Genomic DNA, 20,047 nt, shown 5'->3' on the forward strand with positions numbered 1-20,047 from the left:
ATGATATATATGAAGACAACAGGCCTGAACTTTTGAGCTTTCCCAGGAACTAAAATACATATAGATATGCGGCTGCCATTGCCTTTGTGCTCAGTTCTATACATTTTGATGTACAGTCAGATCAAATCCACTTTCAGGTGACTACATGATATTCACGACAAGCAAGTGGAAGTCTGTTCTTAAATTTGGTAAAATAGTTCTAACGATAAAATTTTAAATGTTTCTTAATCTGGGCCTCAAGGAAGGAAAGAGAACTGTCTTCAATGATTGGTGTTTTGGGTAAAGAACATACGCACAATGAATGCATGCAGCCTTGCATCTATTATATTTCCTAGTTCTCTTCTGCACAGCTTCAAAGAGTTTTGAATTGTGGGGAATTACTACTAATTCTATATTATATACTAATTCATAGTACTACTAATTTATGCTATGTTTTAGTAGAAAAAGTAAAAGGCCTTTCAAAGTTTCTTCCAGATGTCTGATTCTACGGATGCATTAATTTCTTTATATATTTCCTGGAATTATCCTGTATTTGGGATTCAATCATTTCCTTTTCTCTTCTTCAAAACTTTGTTAGATTTTATGTGGAGGTCTTGAAAAAAATGAAGCTGACCTGAAGACTGAAAAATGCACACTGGAAACAAATTAATGCCTGGGGTTATTTTCTCTCCCTCCATGGGGCAATCCACAACAGGTTTATTGAATCTGCAGCTCAATCTGCAGCTATTGAAATCTACTTATTGCACCCCATGAATCTGGGATGGGAGAATGGAGCTAGTGTTTCTTTCAGTCTCAGCTTGTCTTCTAGCTCAAGAAATAGGATTTGGATCATATAATAAAGAACAATGAAAATCTCACAGAGGTGCATAATTTAATACAGTCCAAGTTAGAAAACAGTGTCACCAAAGAAAAGCAGAATGTGTATAAAGCTGAAAAGGATTGGAGAAAGGAGTTTAGTTAATTTTATGGGGTATTTTTATTTTGGAGGGATAATGGAAGGAAGTAAAGTGTTCCATTTGTACCAATATGTGAAAAATAATTGCTTTTGAAGATTCTTATTTTTTTGGAATATACAAATAAGGAATGAAAGTATATCATGCCATTTAAATTACCTCTAGAGTAATACATTACATTCTTTTACCCTTTTAAATATTCCTAGGGATAAAAATTAGATTATCATGTAAGTATCAGTCCTAGAGATTTTTTCATTTTAACAATTCACTGGAAGAATTACAGTAGAAAAGACTTAAGTTCAACTGAACGTTAATAAAAGAGACTGCAAAACCAAGAGGTGGTAAGCTCCAGTGGAGAGGATGTCTTCATATTCTTTGCTTAGTCAATTACATTTTACCTATTAATGCCTAATATTCTATTCCAGGAAGTTAAATGTCCCAAGGCAATCCATATTAGAAAATTCTCTTATGAGTAAGAACTCATGAGTTTATATTACCAATGAACAAGATTTAATTAAGTCTGAAACATTTTAATCATAATTTTTATGATTGCTTTACATATAACATCCAGTTTCTTCTTTTAGTAGCATAAACACTGTAACTGTTATAACAAACTTTATCTAGAACAAAATAATAATGTAAAGGAGTATATTCTTTTAAGATACGCCTAAACCCTAGCTCAAAAATGAGATTTAGATTACAAAAATAATTTAAATAAATATATATATATATATAATTTAACACAGATTTACTATCTCTTTAAATACAGTAAAATATAATGATATCAAAGGCGGTAATTTTCTCAATTCATTATATACCAAATACAACTATATTGATTTCCCTTTGAATATCTGTGATCCAATTGTAAGCCAATGATAAAATGTACATTCACCACACATTGAGTTAATAAATAAACAAGAAAAAGAAAGCACTCTTAAAACCAGCAAAGATAATGGATTGCAAGGGCTTTTAGACTTGCAGAAAAAATACGTGTTAATATTTGCAATTTGATCTAAAAAAAAAAGCTGGTTAAGATTTGTCACTTTATTACTGTGATATTCAAAATAACCAACCTCATCACCAAATCTATTCAAATTCACATAAGCTTCTGTCCTATTTTATAGGCACATAAACTATCTTAACTACTGAAATAGACTTGCCTTGAAAATAAATGAGTAGACACTCTAAATAGAACAGGCAAGCTGTTCATAATATGCTCCATGGATTTGCAAAATGCTTTCATTCTTACAAGAGCCTAAGCTCCTATGATCTAAAAAAAAAAAAAAAAAAGGCAAAATATTCAGCACCTTACCTGTAACAAGAAAGCTGCATCTCCCTGCTCCAGCTTCATTTATGATGCTACAATTATAAACCCCATAGTTTTCATTGGAAAGACTCTTCACTGGGTATTCTGTGTATTCTTGAGAGTCAAACTGACCCGTCCGCAATAATTTGTTGCCCAACCGCCACTCATAGGTCAGCACCCGTATTGGATAGGCTCTTAGGACCCTGCAGCTCATAGTGACACTTCGGTCTTGTCCTTGCCGGATTTCCAGAAATGCGGGTTCCACAGCAGGAGGATCTGTAGAAAAAGATATTATAACAGATAAAGCGGGTGATTGGCAATAAGCCAGTGGCCACTCTTACTATGAGAAGCTATTTTCAAGAATACATCTAGCCAAAGGAAAGGGCTATTATCAGATAGGTGGAGAACATATTTAGGCTAGGAGATTTTGGCTTGGGTGAAAGTGAAAGTGAAGTCGCTCAGTCGTGTCCAACTCTTTGCGACCCGGTGGACTGTAGCCTACCACGCTCCTCCATCCATGGGATTTTCCAGGCAAGAGTGCTGGAGTGGGTTGCCATTTCCTTCTCCAGGGCCTGGGTAGGGAAACATAATTCCTGAGTGTAGGCAATGAGTAGGATTAATCGCCTTAAAATAGCATTTGCAGGTGTGTGTGTCTGTGCTTAGTCTCTCAGTCATGTCTGACTCTTTGTGACATCATGGACTGTAATCTGCCAGGATCCTCTGTTCATGGGATTTTCGCAGCAAGACTACTGCAACAGGTTGCCATGTCCTCCTTCAGGAGATCGTCCAGACCCAGGTATTGAACCAAGGTCTCCTGTAGCTCCTGCACTGGCAGGCAGGTTCTTTACCACTGAGAGGCCTGGGAAGCCTCAGCTGAATCTAGAAGAGCTGTTTTTCTTTTTCTTTCTTTCTAGCTGCTTCCCAGAAAAAAACTGTCATCAGCGTGTTTGGCTCACAGCGCACTGTGCTCAGTCACTCAGTCATGTCTGACTCTTTGCAACCCCAGGGATTACAGCCCACCAGGCTCCTCTCTGGATGGAATTCTCCAGGAAAGAATACTGGAGTGGGTTGTGATTCCCTTTTCCAGGGGATCTTCCTGACCCAGTGACTGAACCCATGTCTCCTGCATTTAAAGTAGATTCTTTACTGTCTGAGTCACCAGGGAAGCTCTGGTTTATACTGTTAGCAACCAAATGATGTTCTAGGTATAAACACAGAGTATCCATATTAGCATGAAATTCTGCAGCAGATGAAGCCACTGGTTCATGTAAGCAAATTCTAATTATCCCATATGAAGCTCAGTCCTTAGCATTCTGGATACCAAGTATTGAATAATATGGGTAACACAAGTATATAAATTTATTTTCTAAATTATTTGGTCAGAAAGAATGTGACAGCAATTTATAACATTCATGTGTAAGCAAACAGAAAATTATGCTACAGGTGGATATGGATTTCAACCCACTGCAATGGTTCATTGATTTGGCGTAATCGGGGATTTTTTCCCTATACAATTGAAACTTGCTGCATTAGATACCTAATCTTTTTGTTTCTGACGGAAAGATTTCCAAAATGTGTGACGCCCTTCTCCCGTCATTCAGGTCAGGCAAAATACAGGCCTTTACTTGATGACTCCCAATGGTCATAATAAATAATACTTATTTTCTGGGATCTGATGCCATGATTCATTTAATAAAGGAAATTAGGTATGACCAATCAGGGTTTTCTGCAGGCAGAACTGCTCTGTGCAACACAACCATATCCTTGACTAGAGTGTATGACACCCTCCTGAGTTTCAGTGTATCAATGCTGGACAGCTCTACCCGGAAAACCCTTCCTTGAAGATGCTGAAAGGTTTTAGGACTATCACACCAAATGTACCATTTGATATTCTTTATGTGTTAATCCATCTACTTTTTATAGCATTGCTCTCCTTTCTCACAACTAGTCTACTGACTGACCCTTCTTGCTTCTTTCAACAAATATGTTTAAGCTACCATATCAATTTTAATTTTATTAATAAGTTTAACTTTTGAGTCTTCCTTATGCAAACGCTAAGAATAGAAAAAATGAACAAGAAAAAATCCTCTCTGCATATAGTTTATGGCTTAATACAATAGATAAAGATTTAAATAGCTAATTTAAAAATTGGAAGGAAAAAATATTCTATGGTAGAAAGTGAAGAAGTGAATAACACCATGAGGACTGATCAGGCAAGGAATGTGATACTTGAACTGTATCTCTCAGGATGTATAGGAAATTGTCATGTGGGTAAACAACAGGAGAGGACATTGCAGGTAAGAGGATAAGTAGGTACAAAGGTAAGGAGGAGACAGGGAGGAGGGAGTGTTCAAGGAAGTATAAGTTATAATAGTATAATGAGTGTGCAAAAGGTGCATGAGAGTTTGGGAGGAAATAAAAATGAAAAAAAAAATAAGCAGAGATTGCCATGGATCCTTGAATATCATTTTATAGATTTTGAATTTTATCCAATTGGTATTTAAGGCCTTTAAAAAGTTTTAAATGAAAGTTTTATATGAGTAAACCAATCTTTTAGGAAGATTGTGTGGCAGATAGGAGGAGTGTGAACCTTGAAGAGAAGAAACTCAAAGAAAGACTTGAACTTAAGTAGTGTCATGGGACCATAAATGACACCTTAGACAATGATGGGGATGAGATGAAGATGGGCAATAAAGGAAAGGTAGTTTGAAACTTGATAGACATGTCAGATTTGTGCATGTATTAGTTGCACAGTTCAGTTCAGTTCAGTCGCTCAGTCGTGTCTGACTTTTTGCAACCCCATTAATCGCAGCATGCCAGGCCTCCCTGTCCATCACCAACTCCCGGAGTTCACTCAGACTCACATCCATCGAGTCCGTGATGCCATCCAGCCATCTCATCCTCTGTCGTCCCCTTCTCCTCCTGCCCCCAATCCCTCCCAGCATCACAGTCTTTTCCAACGAGTCAACTCTTTGCATGAGGTGGCCAAAGTACTGGAGTTTCAGCTTTAGCATCATTCCTTCCAAAGAAATGCCAGGGCTGATCTCCTTCAGAATGGACTGGTTGGATCTCCTTGCAGCCCAAGAGACTCTCAAGAGTCATCTCCAACACCACAGTTCAAAAGCATCAATTCTTCTGCACTCAGCTTTCTTCACAGTCCAACTCTCACATCCATACATGACCACAGGAAAAACCATAGCCTTGACTTGACGGACCTTTGTTGGCAAAGTAATGTCTTTGCTTTTCAATATGCTATCCAGGTTTGTCATAACTTTTCTTAAAAGGAGTAAGTGTCTTTTAATTTCATGGCTGCAGTCACCATCTGCAGTGATTTTGGAGCCCAAAAAAATGAAGTCTGACACTACTTCCACTGTTTCCCTCATCTATTTCCCATGAAGTGATGGGACCAGATGCCATGATTTTGTTTTCTGAAAGTCAGGCTTTAAGCCAACTTTTTCACTCTCCACTTTCACTTTCATCAAAAGGCTTTTTAGTTCCTCTTCACTTTCTGCCATAAGGGTGGTGTCATCTGCATATCTGAGGTTATTGATATTTCTCCCAGCAATCTTGATTCCAGCTTGTGTTTCTTCCAGTCCAGTGTTTCTCATGATGTACTCTGCATAGAAGTTAAATAAGCAAGGTGACAATATACAGCCTTGACATACTCCTTTTCCTATTTGGAACCAGTCTGTTGTTCTATGTCCAGTTCTAACTCTTGCTTCCTGACCTGCATACAGATTTCTCAAGAGGCAGGTCAGGTGGTCTGGTATTCCCATCTCTTTCAGAATTTTCCACAGTTTATTGTGATCCACACAGTCAAAGGCTTTTGCATAGTCAATAAAGTAGAAATACATGTTTTTCTGGAACTCTCTCACTTTTTCCAAGATCCAGCAGATGCTGGCAATTTGATCTCTGATTCCTCTGCCTTTTCTAAAACCAGCTTGAACATCTGGAAGTTCACGGTTCACATATTGCTGAAGCGTGGCTTGGAGAATTTTGAGCTTTACTAGCGTGTGAGATGAGAGGAATTGTGCAGTAGTTAAGAGAGTTCCAGAAAAACATCTATTTCTGCTTTATTGATGATGCCAAAGCCTTTGACTGTGTGGATCACAATAAACTGTGGAAAATTCTGAAAGAGATGGGAATACCAGACCACTTGACCTGCCTCTTGAGAAATATGTATGCAGGTCAGGAAAAAACAGAACTGGACATGGAACAACAGACTGGTTCCAAATAGGAAAAAGAGTGTGCTAAGGCTGTATATTGTCACTCTTCCCATTTAACTATGCAGAGTACATCATGAGAAATGCTGGGCTGGAAGAAGCACAAGCTGGAATCAAGATTGCTGGGAGAAATATCAATAACCTCAGATATGCAGATGACACCAACCTTATGGCAGAAATTGAAGAGGAACTAAAAAGCCTCTTGATGAAAGTGAAAGTGGAGAGTGAAAAAGTTGGCTTAAAGCTTAACATTCAGAAAATGAAGATCATGGCATCTGGTCCCATCACTTCATGGCAAATAGATGGGGAAACAGTGTCAGGCTTTATATTTTGGGGCTCCAAACTGCAGCCATGAAATTAAAGATGCTTACTCCTTGGAAGAAAATTTATGACCAACCTAGATAGCATGTTGAAAAGCAGAGACATTACTTTGCTAACAAAGGTCCGTTTAGTCAAGGCTATGGTTTTTCCAGTGGTCATGTATGGATGTGAGTGTTGGACTGTGAAGAAAGCTGAGCACTGGAGAATTGATGCTTTTGAACTGTGGTGTTGGAGATGACGCTGAGAGTCCCTTGGACTGCAAGGAGAATCAACCAGTCCATTCTGAAGGAGATCAGCCCTGGGATTTCTTTGGAAGGACTGATGTTGAAGCTGAAACTCCAATACTTTGGCCACCTCATGTGAAGAGTTGACTCATTGGAAAAGACTCTGATGCTGGGAAGGATTGGGGGCAGGTGGAGAAGAGGGCAACAGAGGATGAGATGGCTGTATGGCATCACGGACTCGATGGACGTGAGTCTGAGTGAACTCCGGGAGTTGGTGATGGACAGGGAGGCCTGGCGTGCTGCGATTCATGGGGTCAAAAAGAGTCGGAAACGACTGAGCATTTGAACTGATCTGAACTGAACTGACCTTGCCTTCTTTGGGGTTGGAATGCAAACTGACCTTATACAGTCCTGTGGCCATTACTGATTTTTTCAGTGTTGCTGGCATATTGATTGCAGCACTTTCACAGCATCATCTTTCAGGATTTGAATTAGCTCAACTGGAATTCCATCACCTCCACTAGCTTTATTTGTAATGATGCTTCCTAGGGCCCACTTGACTTCACATTCCAGGATGTCTGGCTCTAGGTGAGTGATCACACCATTGTGATTATCTGGGTGGTGAAGATCTTTTTTGTATAGTTCTTTTGTATATTCTTGCCACCTCTTCTTAATATCTTCTGCTTCTGTTAGGTCTATATCATTTTTGTCCTTTATCGAGCCCATCTTTGCATGAAATGTTCTGTTTGCATCTCTAATTTTCTTAAAGAGGTCTCTAGTCTTTCCCATTCTATTGTTTTACTCAATTTCTTTGCATTGATCATTGAGGAAGGCTTTCTTATGTCTCCTTGCTTTTCTTTGGAACTCTGTATTCAAATGGGTATATCTTTCCTTTTCTCCATAGTTTTTGGCTTCTCTTCTTTTCACAGCTATTTGTAAGGCCTCCTCAGACAGCCGTTTTGTTTTTTTTTTTTTGCATTTCTTTTTCTTGAGGATGATCTTGATTTCTGTCCCCTTGAAATGTCATGAACTTCCATCCATAGTTCATCAGGGACTCTGTCTATCAGATCTGGCCCCTTAAAACTATTTTGCACTTTCAGTAACCTTATATTGTACAAGCATCTCTTATATTTTTATATTTTTATTTATTTTATGTTTAGAGTAGAGATTTTATCTTAGAAGGATAAAGAATAGAGGTGTGATAATGTTTGGCATTTAAATTCAGGTTTGTTTTAAGTTTAATGTTAATCCATGCCATGTATCAGTAAGAACAATACAAATTCTGTAGTTGTGACCCCAGTCAAATACATATCTAGTATTACAAATTCCCTACAAGATACACATATTGAACAAGAGGTTGAGTTAGCAAAGGAGGCAGGGCGGTGAATGGAGGGTGAAGAGGGTAGGAGAAGAAAGAAAGAACTGAACATGGATGCAGGCTTTTCCATACTACCTTTAATAACTTGCTTCGAAGGGAGAGTAAAATTAGGCAAGGATAAGCAGCCAAGGGTTGTTGACCTGTTACTAGAACCATGCTTTTTAGCAATATTTCAGCAGAGTTTGAAACCCTTTTTTTTTAATAGCAAAACCATTACAACAACCCCCCAAAACAACCTTTAATCACCTCCAATTAATTTTAAACATTGGCATAAAGTTCAACTTGAATGATCAGTTAAAAGGAAAATGGTACCACACACATCTCTACAGTGTGATTTACCTGTCTCTTACATGCTTGCATCACCTGAAAGTCAAATGGTTTTCAAATGTAACTTTCATTCCTAATGGCACTGTTGCCATATCTGGCAGGAGACCATACAGTAATGCCGAAAAGGCTCCTATGCAGTCTTGTTAGTGTTTTAAAGAACCTAATGCTTGGGACCAGTGAAATCCACAGAAATTCACTCTTGCCTGTAAGAACTTTTGAAAATCGTTTATAATATCATATATAAAACGAATCACCAGTCCAGGTTCAATGCATGATACTGGATGCTTGGGGCTGGTGTACTGAGATGACCCAGAGGGATGGTACGGGGAGGGAGGAGGGAGGGGGGTTCAGGATGGGGAATACGTGTATACCTGTGGCAGATTCATGTTGATGTATGGCAAAACCAATACAATATTGTAAAGTAATTAACCTCTGATTAAAATAAATAAATTTAACAACAAAAAATAAAAACAAAACAAAAAATAACAACAACAACAACAACAACAGTCTAAATTCTTAGACTGAAGGTAAAAAGTCAGATTTGGTGGTTCTCAGTGACCTTTGGTGGATTTCCTAGAAGGGTGGGATGAGGAGTGTGGAGTGTTCAGAGGTGATTTCTCTTGTTGCCTTTTATGTCTCACTGATTTTCATCTTACACATCCTTACACTTCTTTATTCTGCTCTTTACCATCACCCTGATGTCTGAAGTCCACAGTGCCAGATTATTACATAGTACTGCTACTGCTACTGCTGAGTCGCTTCAGTCGTGTCTGACTCTGTGCGACCCCATAAACAACAGCCCACCAGGCTCCCCCACCCCTGGGATTCTCCAGGCAAGAACACTGAAGTGGGTTGCCATTTCCTTCTCCAATGAGTGAAAGTGAAAAGTGAAAGTGAAGTCGCTCAGTTGTGTACGACTTCGTGACCCCATGGACTGCAGCCCACCAGGCTCCTCCGTCCATGGGATTTTCCAGGCAAGAGTACTGGAGTGGGGTGCCATCAGCTTCTCCATCTTTAATAATAATTGCATGGTAAATGTAGTTTTTATAGTTTTATTCACTCAACATATCCAGTTCTGCAACTGCATCATCAAAAGCTGCTTTTGCCAACCTGTAGGCATGGTTTGAGGGAATTAAGAATTTCATAGTAGAATACAGGGAAATTGAGAGAAAGACCTAAGCAAATGGTATGTGTCGGTGGAAGTTCTGTTACTGCAATATCACTAGGAGCTTTAAAGCCACTAAGTTATTCTCCGTAGCCTCCTTTTTCTCATTTCCAGGTAATCCCCTTTCATTTTATAATAGGAAATCTTGGACTTGCCAGTGTTAGCTGCTGGAATGAGGGGTTTGTTCAGTACATCCAGAATGTCACAACAGATTAGTTTAGCCCCAACTATTTGCCACTATCCCCGAATCATTTTGAGTTTGCCTTCACCTCTCTTGTTTTCTTCTTTCTGTTCACTGCTGCCAATTATTCTCCAGGAAGCTCTCTTAGCTCCAGTAGCATTTTCACATGCAACAGATGAGAAATTTCTTTATTCAACTGTCAACTCCACATCCAATCCTGCTTCTTTCTTCATGGATTCACCATTTCATCCTATCACTCAGCTGGCTTGGCCAGCTCTGCCTGGTACACCAGATCCTCCCATCACCCATAACAGCAGTGGGTCAGGCAGGCTTTACGTGATAGATGGAAGTGCAGGGCAATAGCGTCCGGGACCTTCAGTCTCTCACTCAATGTCCAGGCATCAAAAATCAAGCACTTCTTTTAAACAGCACATAGGCTTGCTAATATTTCCTCTGTATATACATGTGTTTAACATTATATGTAATAAAAATGAATCATTCAATATAAAAAAAATAAACAGCACATAGTTATATTCTTTTTTTTTTCAAAAAAGTCTGACAATATTTTTATTTTACCCAGAACACTTCGCTTTATTCATTTAGTATATTGATATAGTTGGGTATAAGTGTTCCTTTTCATGTCATAATTTCTCTTTTTTGTGTGTCCTTTCTTTGTCTTTTTTATATTAATGGATGATATCTTTATTGTAACCCTTTTTCTGATATTCATTGGGACTTTAAAAGTTTCTATTATTTTGTTGATTGTCTTAAAGCATGCAACATACATACTTAAGTTATCTAAAAATATCAATATCTTTACCATCCTCTTAAAATAAGAATCTTAGAACACGTTGCTCCTTTAAATCCGATTCTGACATATGTTACTGAGTCTTGATTTTACATTTACTGAATATTATCATAACCTTAAACCTGTACTATTTTTTAAATTACCCATATATACGCTAGCTTATAGTAAGGTAAGTTAAGTGAAAGTCGCTCAGTCTGTCCAACTCTTTGCGACCCCATGGACTATACAGTCCTTGGAATTCTCCAGGCCAGAATATTGCAGTGGGTAGCCTTTCCCTCCCCAGGGGATCTTCCCATCCCGAAGATCGAACCTCGGTCTCCTAAATGCATGGATTCTTTACCAGCTGAGCCACAAGGGAAGCCCAGGAATACTTGAGTGGGTAGCCCATCCCTTCTCCAGGGGATATTCCCGGCCCAGGAATCCAACTGGGGTCTCCTGCACTATAGGAGGATTCTTTACCAACTGAGCTATCAGGAAAGCCTTATTTGCCCTTAATTCCTTCTTTCATTATAGACCTTCCGAATCTATGATCACTTTCCTTTTGCCTAAAGTATATCACATAGAATTATCTTCAGTGAACTTTCTGATCTTTATTTTCTAAAAATATATTTTTAATTTCATTCTTAAAAGACATTTTCCTTGTGTATATTGGATTACATGTTGGCAGTAATTTTTTTCCAGCACATCAGGATATAATTCCACTGTCTTCAGAAGGCCATTATTGCTGTAGAGAAGTAAGCTCAACATCTCACACTTTGAAATGAATGAAATGAAGAGAAATGAATGCCTTGCTTTTCCTCCAGCTACGTTGCCAATCTTTTTTTGTTTTTGATGTTCTAAAGCTTCAGTAAAATGTTTCTAGGTATAGGCTCCTTTCTATGTTTAGTTTGGATATATTGGGCTTCTTAAATCTCTTGATTTATGTTTGATGACTTTCATCTAGGAAAGTTTTGGAAAATTCTCATTGTAAGCTCTTCAAATAACCCCTGTATGTTTTTCTTTGTACTCTTCTTGAAGATCATTTTTATTCTGTCTTCCATGTCTCTCAATCTCAATTCCAAATGCTCCATTTGAGGTTTCTGCATTGCATTATGAATAAATTCTCTGAGCTAATTCAGTCACTGATTTTTTTTTTTTGGCTCTGCTTAATCAGCTAAACTCATCCATCATGTTATTACATCAGTTATTAGTTATTAATAACTAATTATCAATATGTGTAGTTCTTTGGTATACTTTTATACCAATGTTTTAGTACATTTTCATGACCTGCAAAGGTAGTAAGACTTGCCTTTTATTACTTTGTTTTATTTAAAACTAAGTAATTGTTTTAAACTGTCTGATGTTTCTAATTTCAGTGTTGAGATAGATTTTCTCTTAACTTTCTCTCAGGGCATCTTGTTTATGTGTATTCTTTGTTAATTTTAACTCTGTGCCACTCATTGTCCTTTAAAAATATTTATGAGAATATTTCATGCCAAAGATGATGACTTCCTCCTCCAGAGATCCATGTCCACAGGCAGCTCTTAGCATCAATATCTCGTTGTTGTTCAGTGACTAAGCTGTGTGACACTCTTTGTGACCCCATGGACTATAACATGTCAAGCTCCTCTGTCTTCCACTATCCCCTAGAGTTTGCTCAAATTCATGTCCATTGATTTGGAGTTGCTATCTGACCATTTCATCCTTTGCCACCTCCTTCTCCTTTTGCCTTCAATCTTTCCCAGCATCAGGGTCTTTTTCAATGAGTCGGTTCTTCCCATTAAGTAGACAAAGTACTGGAGCATCAGCTTCAGCATCAGTCCTTCCAACGAATATTTAGGGTTGATTTCCTTTGGGTTGACTGATTTGACCTCCTTACTATACAAGGAATTCTCAGAAGTCTTCTCCGGCACCACGATTTCAAAGCATCAATTTTTTGGTTCTCATCCTTATTGGTCCAACTCTCACATCTATACATGACTACTGGAAAAACCATAGTTTTGACAGTGTGAATCTTTGTCAGTAAAGTCATCTTTCTGCTTTTTAAACCACCATCTATGTTTGTCATAGCTTTCCTTTCAAGGTGCAAGTGTCTTAAAAGCCATTTCACGGCTGCTGTCATCATCTACAATGATTTTGGAGCCCAAGAAAATAAAATCTGTCACTGCTTCCATTTTTTTCCTCTTTTATTTGCCATGTAGTGATGGAACCAGATGCCATGATCTTACTTTTTCAATGCTGAATTTGAAGACAGCTTTTTCATTCTCCTCTTTCATCCTCATCAACAGGCTCTTTAGTTCCTCTTCACTTTCTGCATTAGAGTGGTATCTTCTGCATGTCTGAGGTTGTTGATATTTCTCCCAGTAATCTTGATTCCAGTTTGTGATTCATCCAGTCTGGTATTTCACATGGTGTACTCTGCATATAAGTTAAATAAGCAGGGTGGCAATATACAGCCTTGTCATACTCCTTTCTCAGTTTTGAACCAGTCTGTTGTTCCATGTTAAGTTCTAACTGTTGCTTCTTGACCTGCATACACATTTCTCAGGAGATAGGTAAAGTGGTCTGGTATTCCCATCTCTTTAAGAATTTTCCACAGTTGGTTGTGATCCACACAAAGGTTTTACTTCAGTCAATGAAGCAGATGTTCTGGAACTCCCTTGCTTTCTTATCATCCAGCAAATATTGGCAATTTGATCTCTAGTTCTTCTCTTTGATATCCAGTTTGTACATCTGGAAGTTCTCAGTTCACTTACTGCTGAAACCTAGATTGAAGGATTTTGAGCATTACTCTGCTACATGTGAAATGAGCACAATTGTAGGGTAGTTTGAGCAATCTTTGGTGTGTCCCTTCTCTGGGACTGGAATGAAAATTGATGTTTTCCAGTTTTGTGGCCACTGCTTAGTTTTCCAAATTTGCTGGCAAACTGAGTACAGCACTTTAACAGCATCATCTTTTAGGATTTGAAACAACTCAGCTGCAATTACATCACCTCCACTAGCTTTGTTCGCAGTAATGCTTCCTAAGGCCCACTTAACTTGACACTCCAGGATGTCTTGACTCTAGGTGAGTGACCACACTATGGTGGTTAACCTGGTCATTAGGACTTTTTTGTATAGTTCTGTGCATTCTTGCCACCTCTTCTTAATAGCTTCTGCTTCTGTTAGGTCCTCATTGTTCCTGTCCTTTATTGTGCCCATCCTTGCTTCAATATTCCCTTGATATCTCCAGTTTTCTTGAAAAGATCTCTATTCTTTCCTATTCTAATGTTTTCCTCAGTATCTTTGCATTGTTCATGTAAGAAGGTTTTCTTATCTCTCCTTGCTATTCTGTGGAACAGTCTTTTGAGTTCCAACTTCTATTGGTAGACACTTCCCCAGGAAACACCCTGGGTTTGGAGTTCTACTCCTCTTGCCCCAAGATGCCATCAAAACTGAAGTTCAAATTTGCTCGTATCAGCAAATGCCCCCAGGACAAATGTAGTCTCACTGTACTATATTCACATAAATTTGGCATGGCATTTTTAACAACCACTTTAATGCTTTCAGAATATTTTAAGAATATTTCCTAGCATTTTCAGTTGTTGGCATTGAAAGGGTTTATGGAGTATTTTGGCTATTTTATGCCCAGAAATGCATGCCTCATATTACCAAGAGGAATGTGTGTGCATGCTCAGTCATGCAGTCTTGTGAAGCCCACCAGGCTGGTGTGTCCATGGGATATCTGAGTCAAGAATACTGGAGTGGGCAGTTATTTCCTCCTCCAGGGGATCTTCCTGACTCAGGGATCAAACCCACGTCTCTTGCATCTCCTGCATTCTTTATCCACTGAGCCAACTGGGAAGCCCATGGATCTAAACTTCAGAATGGAGCAGTGACTGCAGGATACAGTGTTGTTAAGATATCTCAAGGTAAGTATTAACAAAGGCATTGTGTGTCTGTGGGTGTTCAGTTGCTTAGTTGTGTCCAACTCTGTGTCTCCATGGGCTGTAGCCTGCCAAACTCCTCTGTATATTGGAGTTTGAATACTCCAATAAGTTTTATATATTACCCAAGAATACTGCAGTGGGTTGCATTTCTTACTCCAGAGGATCTTCCAGACCCAGGGATCGAACCTGTGTCTCATGTGTCTCCTATATAGGCAGGTTGATTCTTTACCACTGTACCACCTGGGAATCCCATAGTAAAGGCATAGAGAATGTCAAATTTGAATTTACTCTTGAATATAATCACAGAGTTTGAGGAAAATAAAAGTTCCTAAAAGAAATAAACACAAACTAGCATAGATATATGTGGATCCAGAGAGTTGTGTTACAAAAATTAAAGTAGTCATATGTTTCTAAGAGCAGGAAGTATTCAAATGTGCCAAATCCTAGCAAGTCAGGAATTAATACTGAAAATATGTACTGTTTTTGACAAATTCAATATCATAATGATTATAGTGAAAGTACTTTCTGTGAAGTATTTATAGTCTGGTTTACAGGGTTTTGGCATGTATGAGGATGGTTAAATAGTGGAGGTCATTAATGACAGCTATTTGTTCAAAAATGTTGTCTGTGATTATAAAAGATGGTTACTTACATTTATTCTACCTTCAAAATACATTAGGAGTTTGTACATTTCTCTCAGTCTTCACTACCACCAGTGTTACCTTTTATGTGTGTGTGTTAATTGCTCAGTCATGTCCAACTATTTGCAACCCCATGAACTATAGCCCACCAGGCTTGTCTGCCCATGCCAAGAATACTAGAGGAGGTAGCCATTCCTTTCTCCAGTGGATCTTCCCAACCCAAAGGTCGAATCCTAGTCTCTTGCATTGGCAGGTGGATTCTTCACCATCTGAGCCACCACAAATGTCCTGCAACAGTCTTCAACCAGGCCAACATGCTTCTTCTTTTGACCCTCTCTACCTTCTGAGATTGGCCAGATATTCTTTTAAAAGAGAAATCAGCTCCTTTATTTGCCTTCTTAGAACATTTTATTGACTCACCCCTGCTTGTTAACCAGGCCTACCAGGTCCTACAATTTCTGGGTCTGGCCATATAGCCATCTACTCTCATCTTGAACACTGTGCTTCAAAAATACAGGTTTTCTTCCTGCTTCTGTATGACAAACCCTTCTGGACAACAAACCTCTGATGTTTTTTCTTCCAAATTTGTTCTTTTCTTTATTCTTTCCTTTTACTCTTTCTTTTACTATTTCTAAGTCTCATGTTTTAGATTTTTTTACCTCAAGAAAGTCTACCCTTGGTCAACAGTAAGTGAAGCATCTCTCCTCCTGTGAATAATACAATGTTATCATCCATTGCATTTGCTTCCTGTGTTAGCTTTATTATAAAGAAAGTTACAAATTCCCAGTCATGGCATCACTCTGCTGAATCTATCGAGTACCTAGTATTATATTTGCATGCTCAGTCACTTCAGTCATGTCCAGCTCTTTTCTGACCTGTGGACTGTAGCACACTAGGCTCCTCTGTCCTTGAAATTCCCCAGGCAAGAATACTGGAGTGGGTTACCCAAGACCTCCTCCAGGGGATCTTCCTGACCCAGGAATCAAACCCATATATCGCTTATACCTCCTGCATTGGCAGATAGGTTCTTCACCACTAGCGCCACCTGAGAAGCCCCACCTAGTTTTATATCTAGTGACAAAGATTATTGATTAGCAACAAAAAAAAGATTAAATTAATTGCATTGGTGTTTGAACACTGTTTTGGATTTATTATCTTTCTTTTCTCCCTGAAAGTCAAGGAGTGGGACCAGAAGTTCCAATCTTCCAACAATGGCGTGGTCTTTTTGGAGACCAGCTCACATCCTGAAGATATCTAGGGATCAGCCAAGATTCACCTTACTAGCATGAATTCAGGATGGTTAGAAAGACCTTTTTATAAGTAATAAAGGGTGATCCTTTTACTCAGCAAATTCTAAAACTTTTAGGAGGTTGGTTCCAGGCCAGGAATGAAGAACAAAGATTTTATATAGACATATATCCCATCAATTTACAGCAATTACTATTGCCTTCTAAGAATCTGCACATTGATTATATTAAATTGTGTATACTTACCTATATTACAATATTATCTTTACACTGATACTATAAATTCCATGTTAATAGGAGTCATTTTTATTCATTTTAAAAAATATCTTATTATATCATCTCTCACCCAACATTATCTAAGAATCTTATAAGTTTGGGCATGGTTGATAAAAATAAAACAAGGGTATTTTGAACATATATCTGTTTAGTTACATAAAGCTTCAGTGTATCACGTGGTCAGATCTAAATGGCTGTCTTAAAGGTAAATTAGCCTAGGTTCAAATATGTTCAGTGTCTCTCAGTGGACATAAACAGGTTACTTTCATTCATCTTTTTGAAGTTCAGTTTCCTTAACATCATTCTTGCTGTTCAGTCACTGTCGTGTCTGACTCTTTGCAACCCCATGGACTGCAGCACGCCAGGCTTCCCTGCCCACCACCAACTCCCAGAGCTTACTCAAACTCATGTTCATCGCATTGGTGATGCCATCCAACTATCTTATCCTCTGTCATCCCCTCTCCTCTCACCTTCAATCTTTCCCAGCATCAGGATCTTTTCCAATGTGTCAGTTCTTTCTATAGGTGGCCAAAGTATTGGAGTTTTAGCTTCAGTATCAGTCCTTCAGTGAATATTCAGGCATGATTTCCTTTAGGATTCACTGGTTTGATCTTGCATTCCAAGGGACTCTCAAGAATCTTCTCAAACACCACAGTTCAAAAGCATCATTTCTTCAGTGCTCAGCTTTCTTTATCGTCCAGCTCTCATATTCATACATGACTACTGGAAAAACCATAACTTTGGCTATATGGACCTTTGTGGCAAAGCAGTGTCTCTGCTTTTTAATATGCTGCTTAGGTTGGTCATAGCTTTTCTTCCATAGCTTTTCTGAGCTGTATCCTTTATAACAAACTGGGAAGCCTAAGAAAAAGTGTTTTCTCAAGTTCTGTGAGTCCTTTTAGCAAATTATCAAATGAGAGGAGCTGCCAAGTCATGGGAACTCCCAAATTTGTAGTTGGTTTGTTAGAATGACAACTGGGAATTGTGACTGATGTCTAAAGTGAAAGCAGTTTTGTGGCACTGACCCCTTTTGCTTGTAGGCTCTGCACTAATGCTAGGCAGTTAGTGTCAGAAATGAATTGATTTATAGATATCTAGATGATGTCAGAGAATCAGAGAACTGGTGTTAGAAAACACACCTCTTACTTGGTGTCAGAAAGAATAGAATTGCTAGTCAAGTCTTAAATAAGCCTAATTTATTCAATAGGGAAATATAAAGAATGGACTTGGAAAAAGATGCCTGAGAAGTCTGTAGGATCTGGCTAATGTATCTAGAAAAGATAGAGAGTGAAACAGCTAACATTTATCCATTAATGTACTCTATATGACTGTGCTAGCACTTTTCACATACTTATTACCTCATTCAATCCTTACAGGAACCTTGTAAAATGTGTATTATTATCTTCATTTTACACATGAAGAAACTAAATCTGAGATGCTATATTCTCAAGCATCCCACACAGCCCAGGTGACAGACTTCAGACCCAAAACAACATGACTTCAAAGTCCATGTTCTTTCCAACACAGCAGACTAAGGAAACAGTGCCAAAAGCAAACTGTAAATTAGTCTCTAACATAATGTTAGCCTTGCATAGAAGCTTTTCCATTTCTTTTCCATGGGAAAGACATGCAAAAAAGCAAAATGGTTGTCTGGGGAGGCCTTACAAATAGCTGGGAAAAGAAGAGAAGTGAAAAGCAAAGGAGAAAAGGAAAGATACATGCATTTGAATGCAGAGTTCCAAACAATACCAGTGAGAGATAAGAAAGCCTTCCTCAGAGATCAATGCAAAGAAATTGAGGAAAACAAAAGAATGGGAAGGACTGGAGATCTCTTCAGGAAAATTGGAGACACCAAGGGAACATTTCATGCAAAGATGGGCTCGATATAGGACAGAAATGGTAGAGACCTAACAGAAGCAGAAGATATTAAGAAGAGATGGCAAGAATACACAGAAGAACTGTACAAAAAAGATCTTCACAACCCGGATAATCACGATGGTGTGATCACTCACCTAGAGCCAGACATCCTAGAATGTGAAGTCAGGTAGGCCTTAGAAAGCATCACTACGAACAAAGCTGGTGGAGGTGATGGAATTCCAGTGGAGCTATTTCAAATCCTGAAGGATGATGCTGTGAAAGCATTGCAGTCAATATGCCAGCAACTTTTGAAAACTCAGCAGTGGCCACAGGACTGGAAAAGGCGTTTTCATTCCAATCCCAAAGAAAGGCAATGCCAAAAAATGCTCAAACTACTGCACAATTGCACTCATCTCACACACTAGAAAAGTAATGCTCAAAATTCTCCAAGCCAGGCTTCAGCAATACATGAACTGTGAACTTCCAGATGTTCAAGCTGGTTTTACAAAAGGCAGAGGAACCAGAGACCAATTTGCCAACATCTGCTGGATCATCAAAAAAGCAAGAGAGTTCCAGAAAAACATCTATTTCTGCTTTATTGACTATGCCAAAGCCTTTGATTGTGTGGGTCACAATAAACTGTGGAAAATTCTGAAAGATGGGAATACCAGACCACCTGACCTGCCTCTTGAGAAACCTATATGCAGGTCAGGAAGCAACAGTTAGAACTAGACATGGAACAACAAACTGGTTCAAAATAGGAAAAGGAGTACATGAAGGCTGTATATTGTCACTCTGATTATTTAACTTATATGCAGGTTCATCATGAGAAACACTGGGCTGGAAGAAGCACAAGCTGGAATTAAGATTGTTGGAAGAAATATCAATAACCTCAGATATGCAGATGACACCACCCTTATGGCAGAAAGGGAAGAGGAACTAAAAAGCCTCTTGATGAAAGTGAAAGTGGAGAGTGAAAAAGTTGGCTTAAAGCTCAACATTCAGAAAACGAAGATCATGGCATCTGGTCCCATCACTTCATGGCAAATAGATGGGGAAACAGTGGAAGCAGTGTCAGGCTTTATTTTTCTGGGATCCAAAATCACTGCAGATGGTGATTGCAGCCATGAAATTAAAAGATGCTTACTCCTTGGAAGGAAAGTTATGACCAACCTGGATAGCATATTCAAAAGCAGAGGCATTACTTTGCCAACGGAGTTTCATCTAGTCAA

At 38.7% G+C, this 20,047-nt stretch overlaps 1 protein-coding gene and 1 pseudogene across 1 annotated transcript in view; both read right to left on the minus strand.

Annotated features, from left to right (window-relative positions):
• Positions 1-20,047, minus strand: part of MDGA2 (MAM domain containing glycosylphosphatidylinositol anchor 2) — a 920,428-nt gene that overhangs the window by 142,355 nt on the left and 758,026 nt on the right. The window contains exon 9 of the mRNA XM_069596115.1: positions 2,266-2,535. Within this exon, the coding sequence (XP_069452216.1) occupies positions 2,266-2,535 (270 nt within the window). The remainder of the gene's footprint in view (positions 1-2,265; positions 2,536-20,047) is intronic.
• LOC138444018 (14-3-3 protein epsilon pseudogene) lies at positions 9,395-13,141 on the minus strand (annotated as a pseudogene).

The sequence above is a fragment of the Ovis canadensis genome, chromosome 7, assembly GCF_042477335.2.
Source record: "Ovis canadensis isolate MfBH-ARS-UI-01 breed Bighorn chromosome 7, ARS-UI_OviCan_v2, whole genome shotgun sequence".
Lineage (NCBI taxonomy): Eukaryota > Metazoa > Chordata > Mammalia > Artiodactyla > Bovidae > Ovis > Ovis canadensis.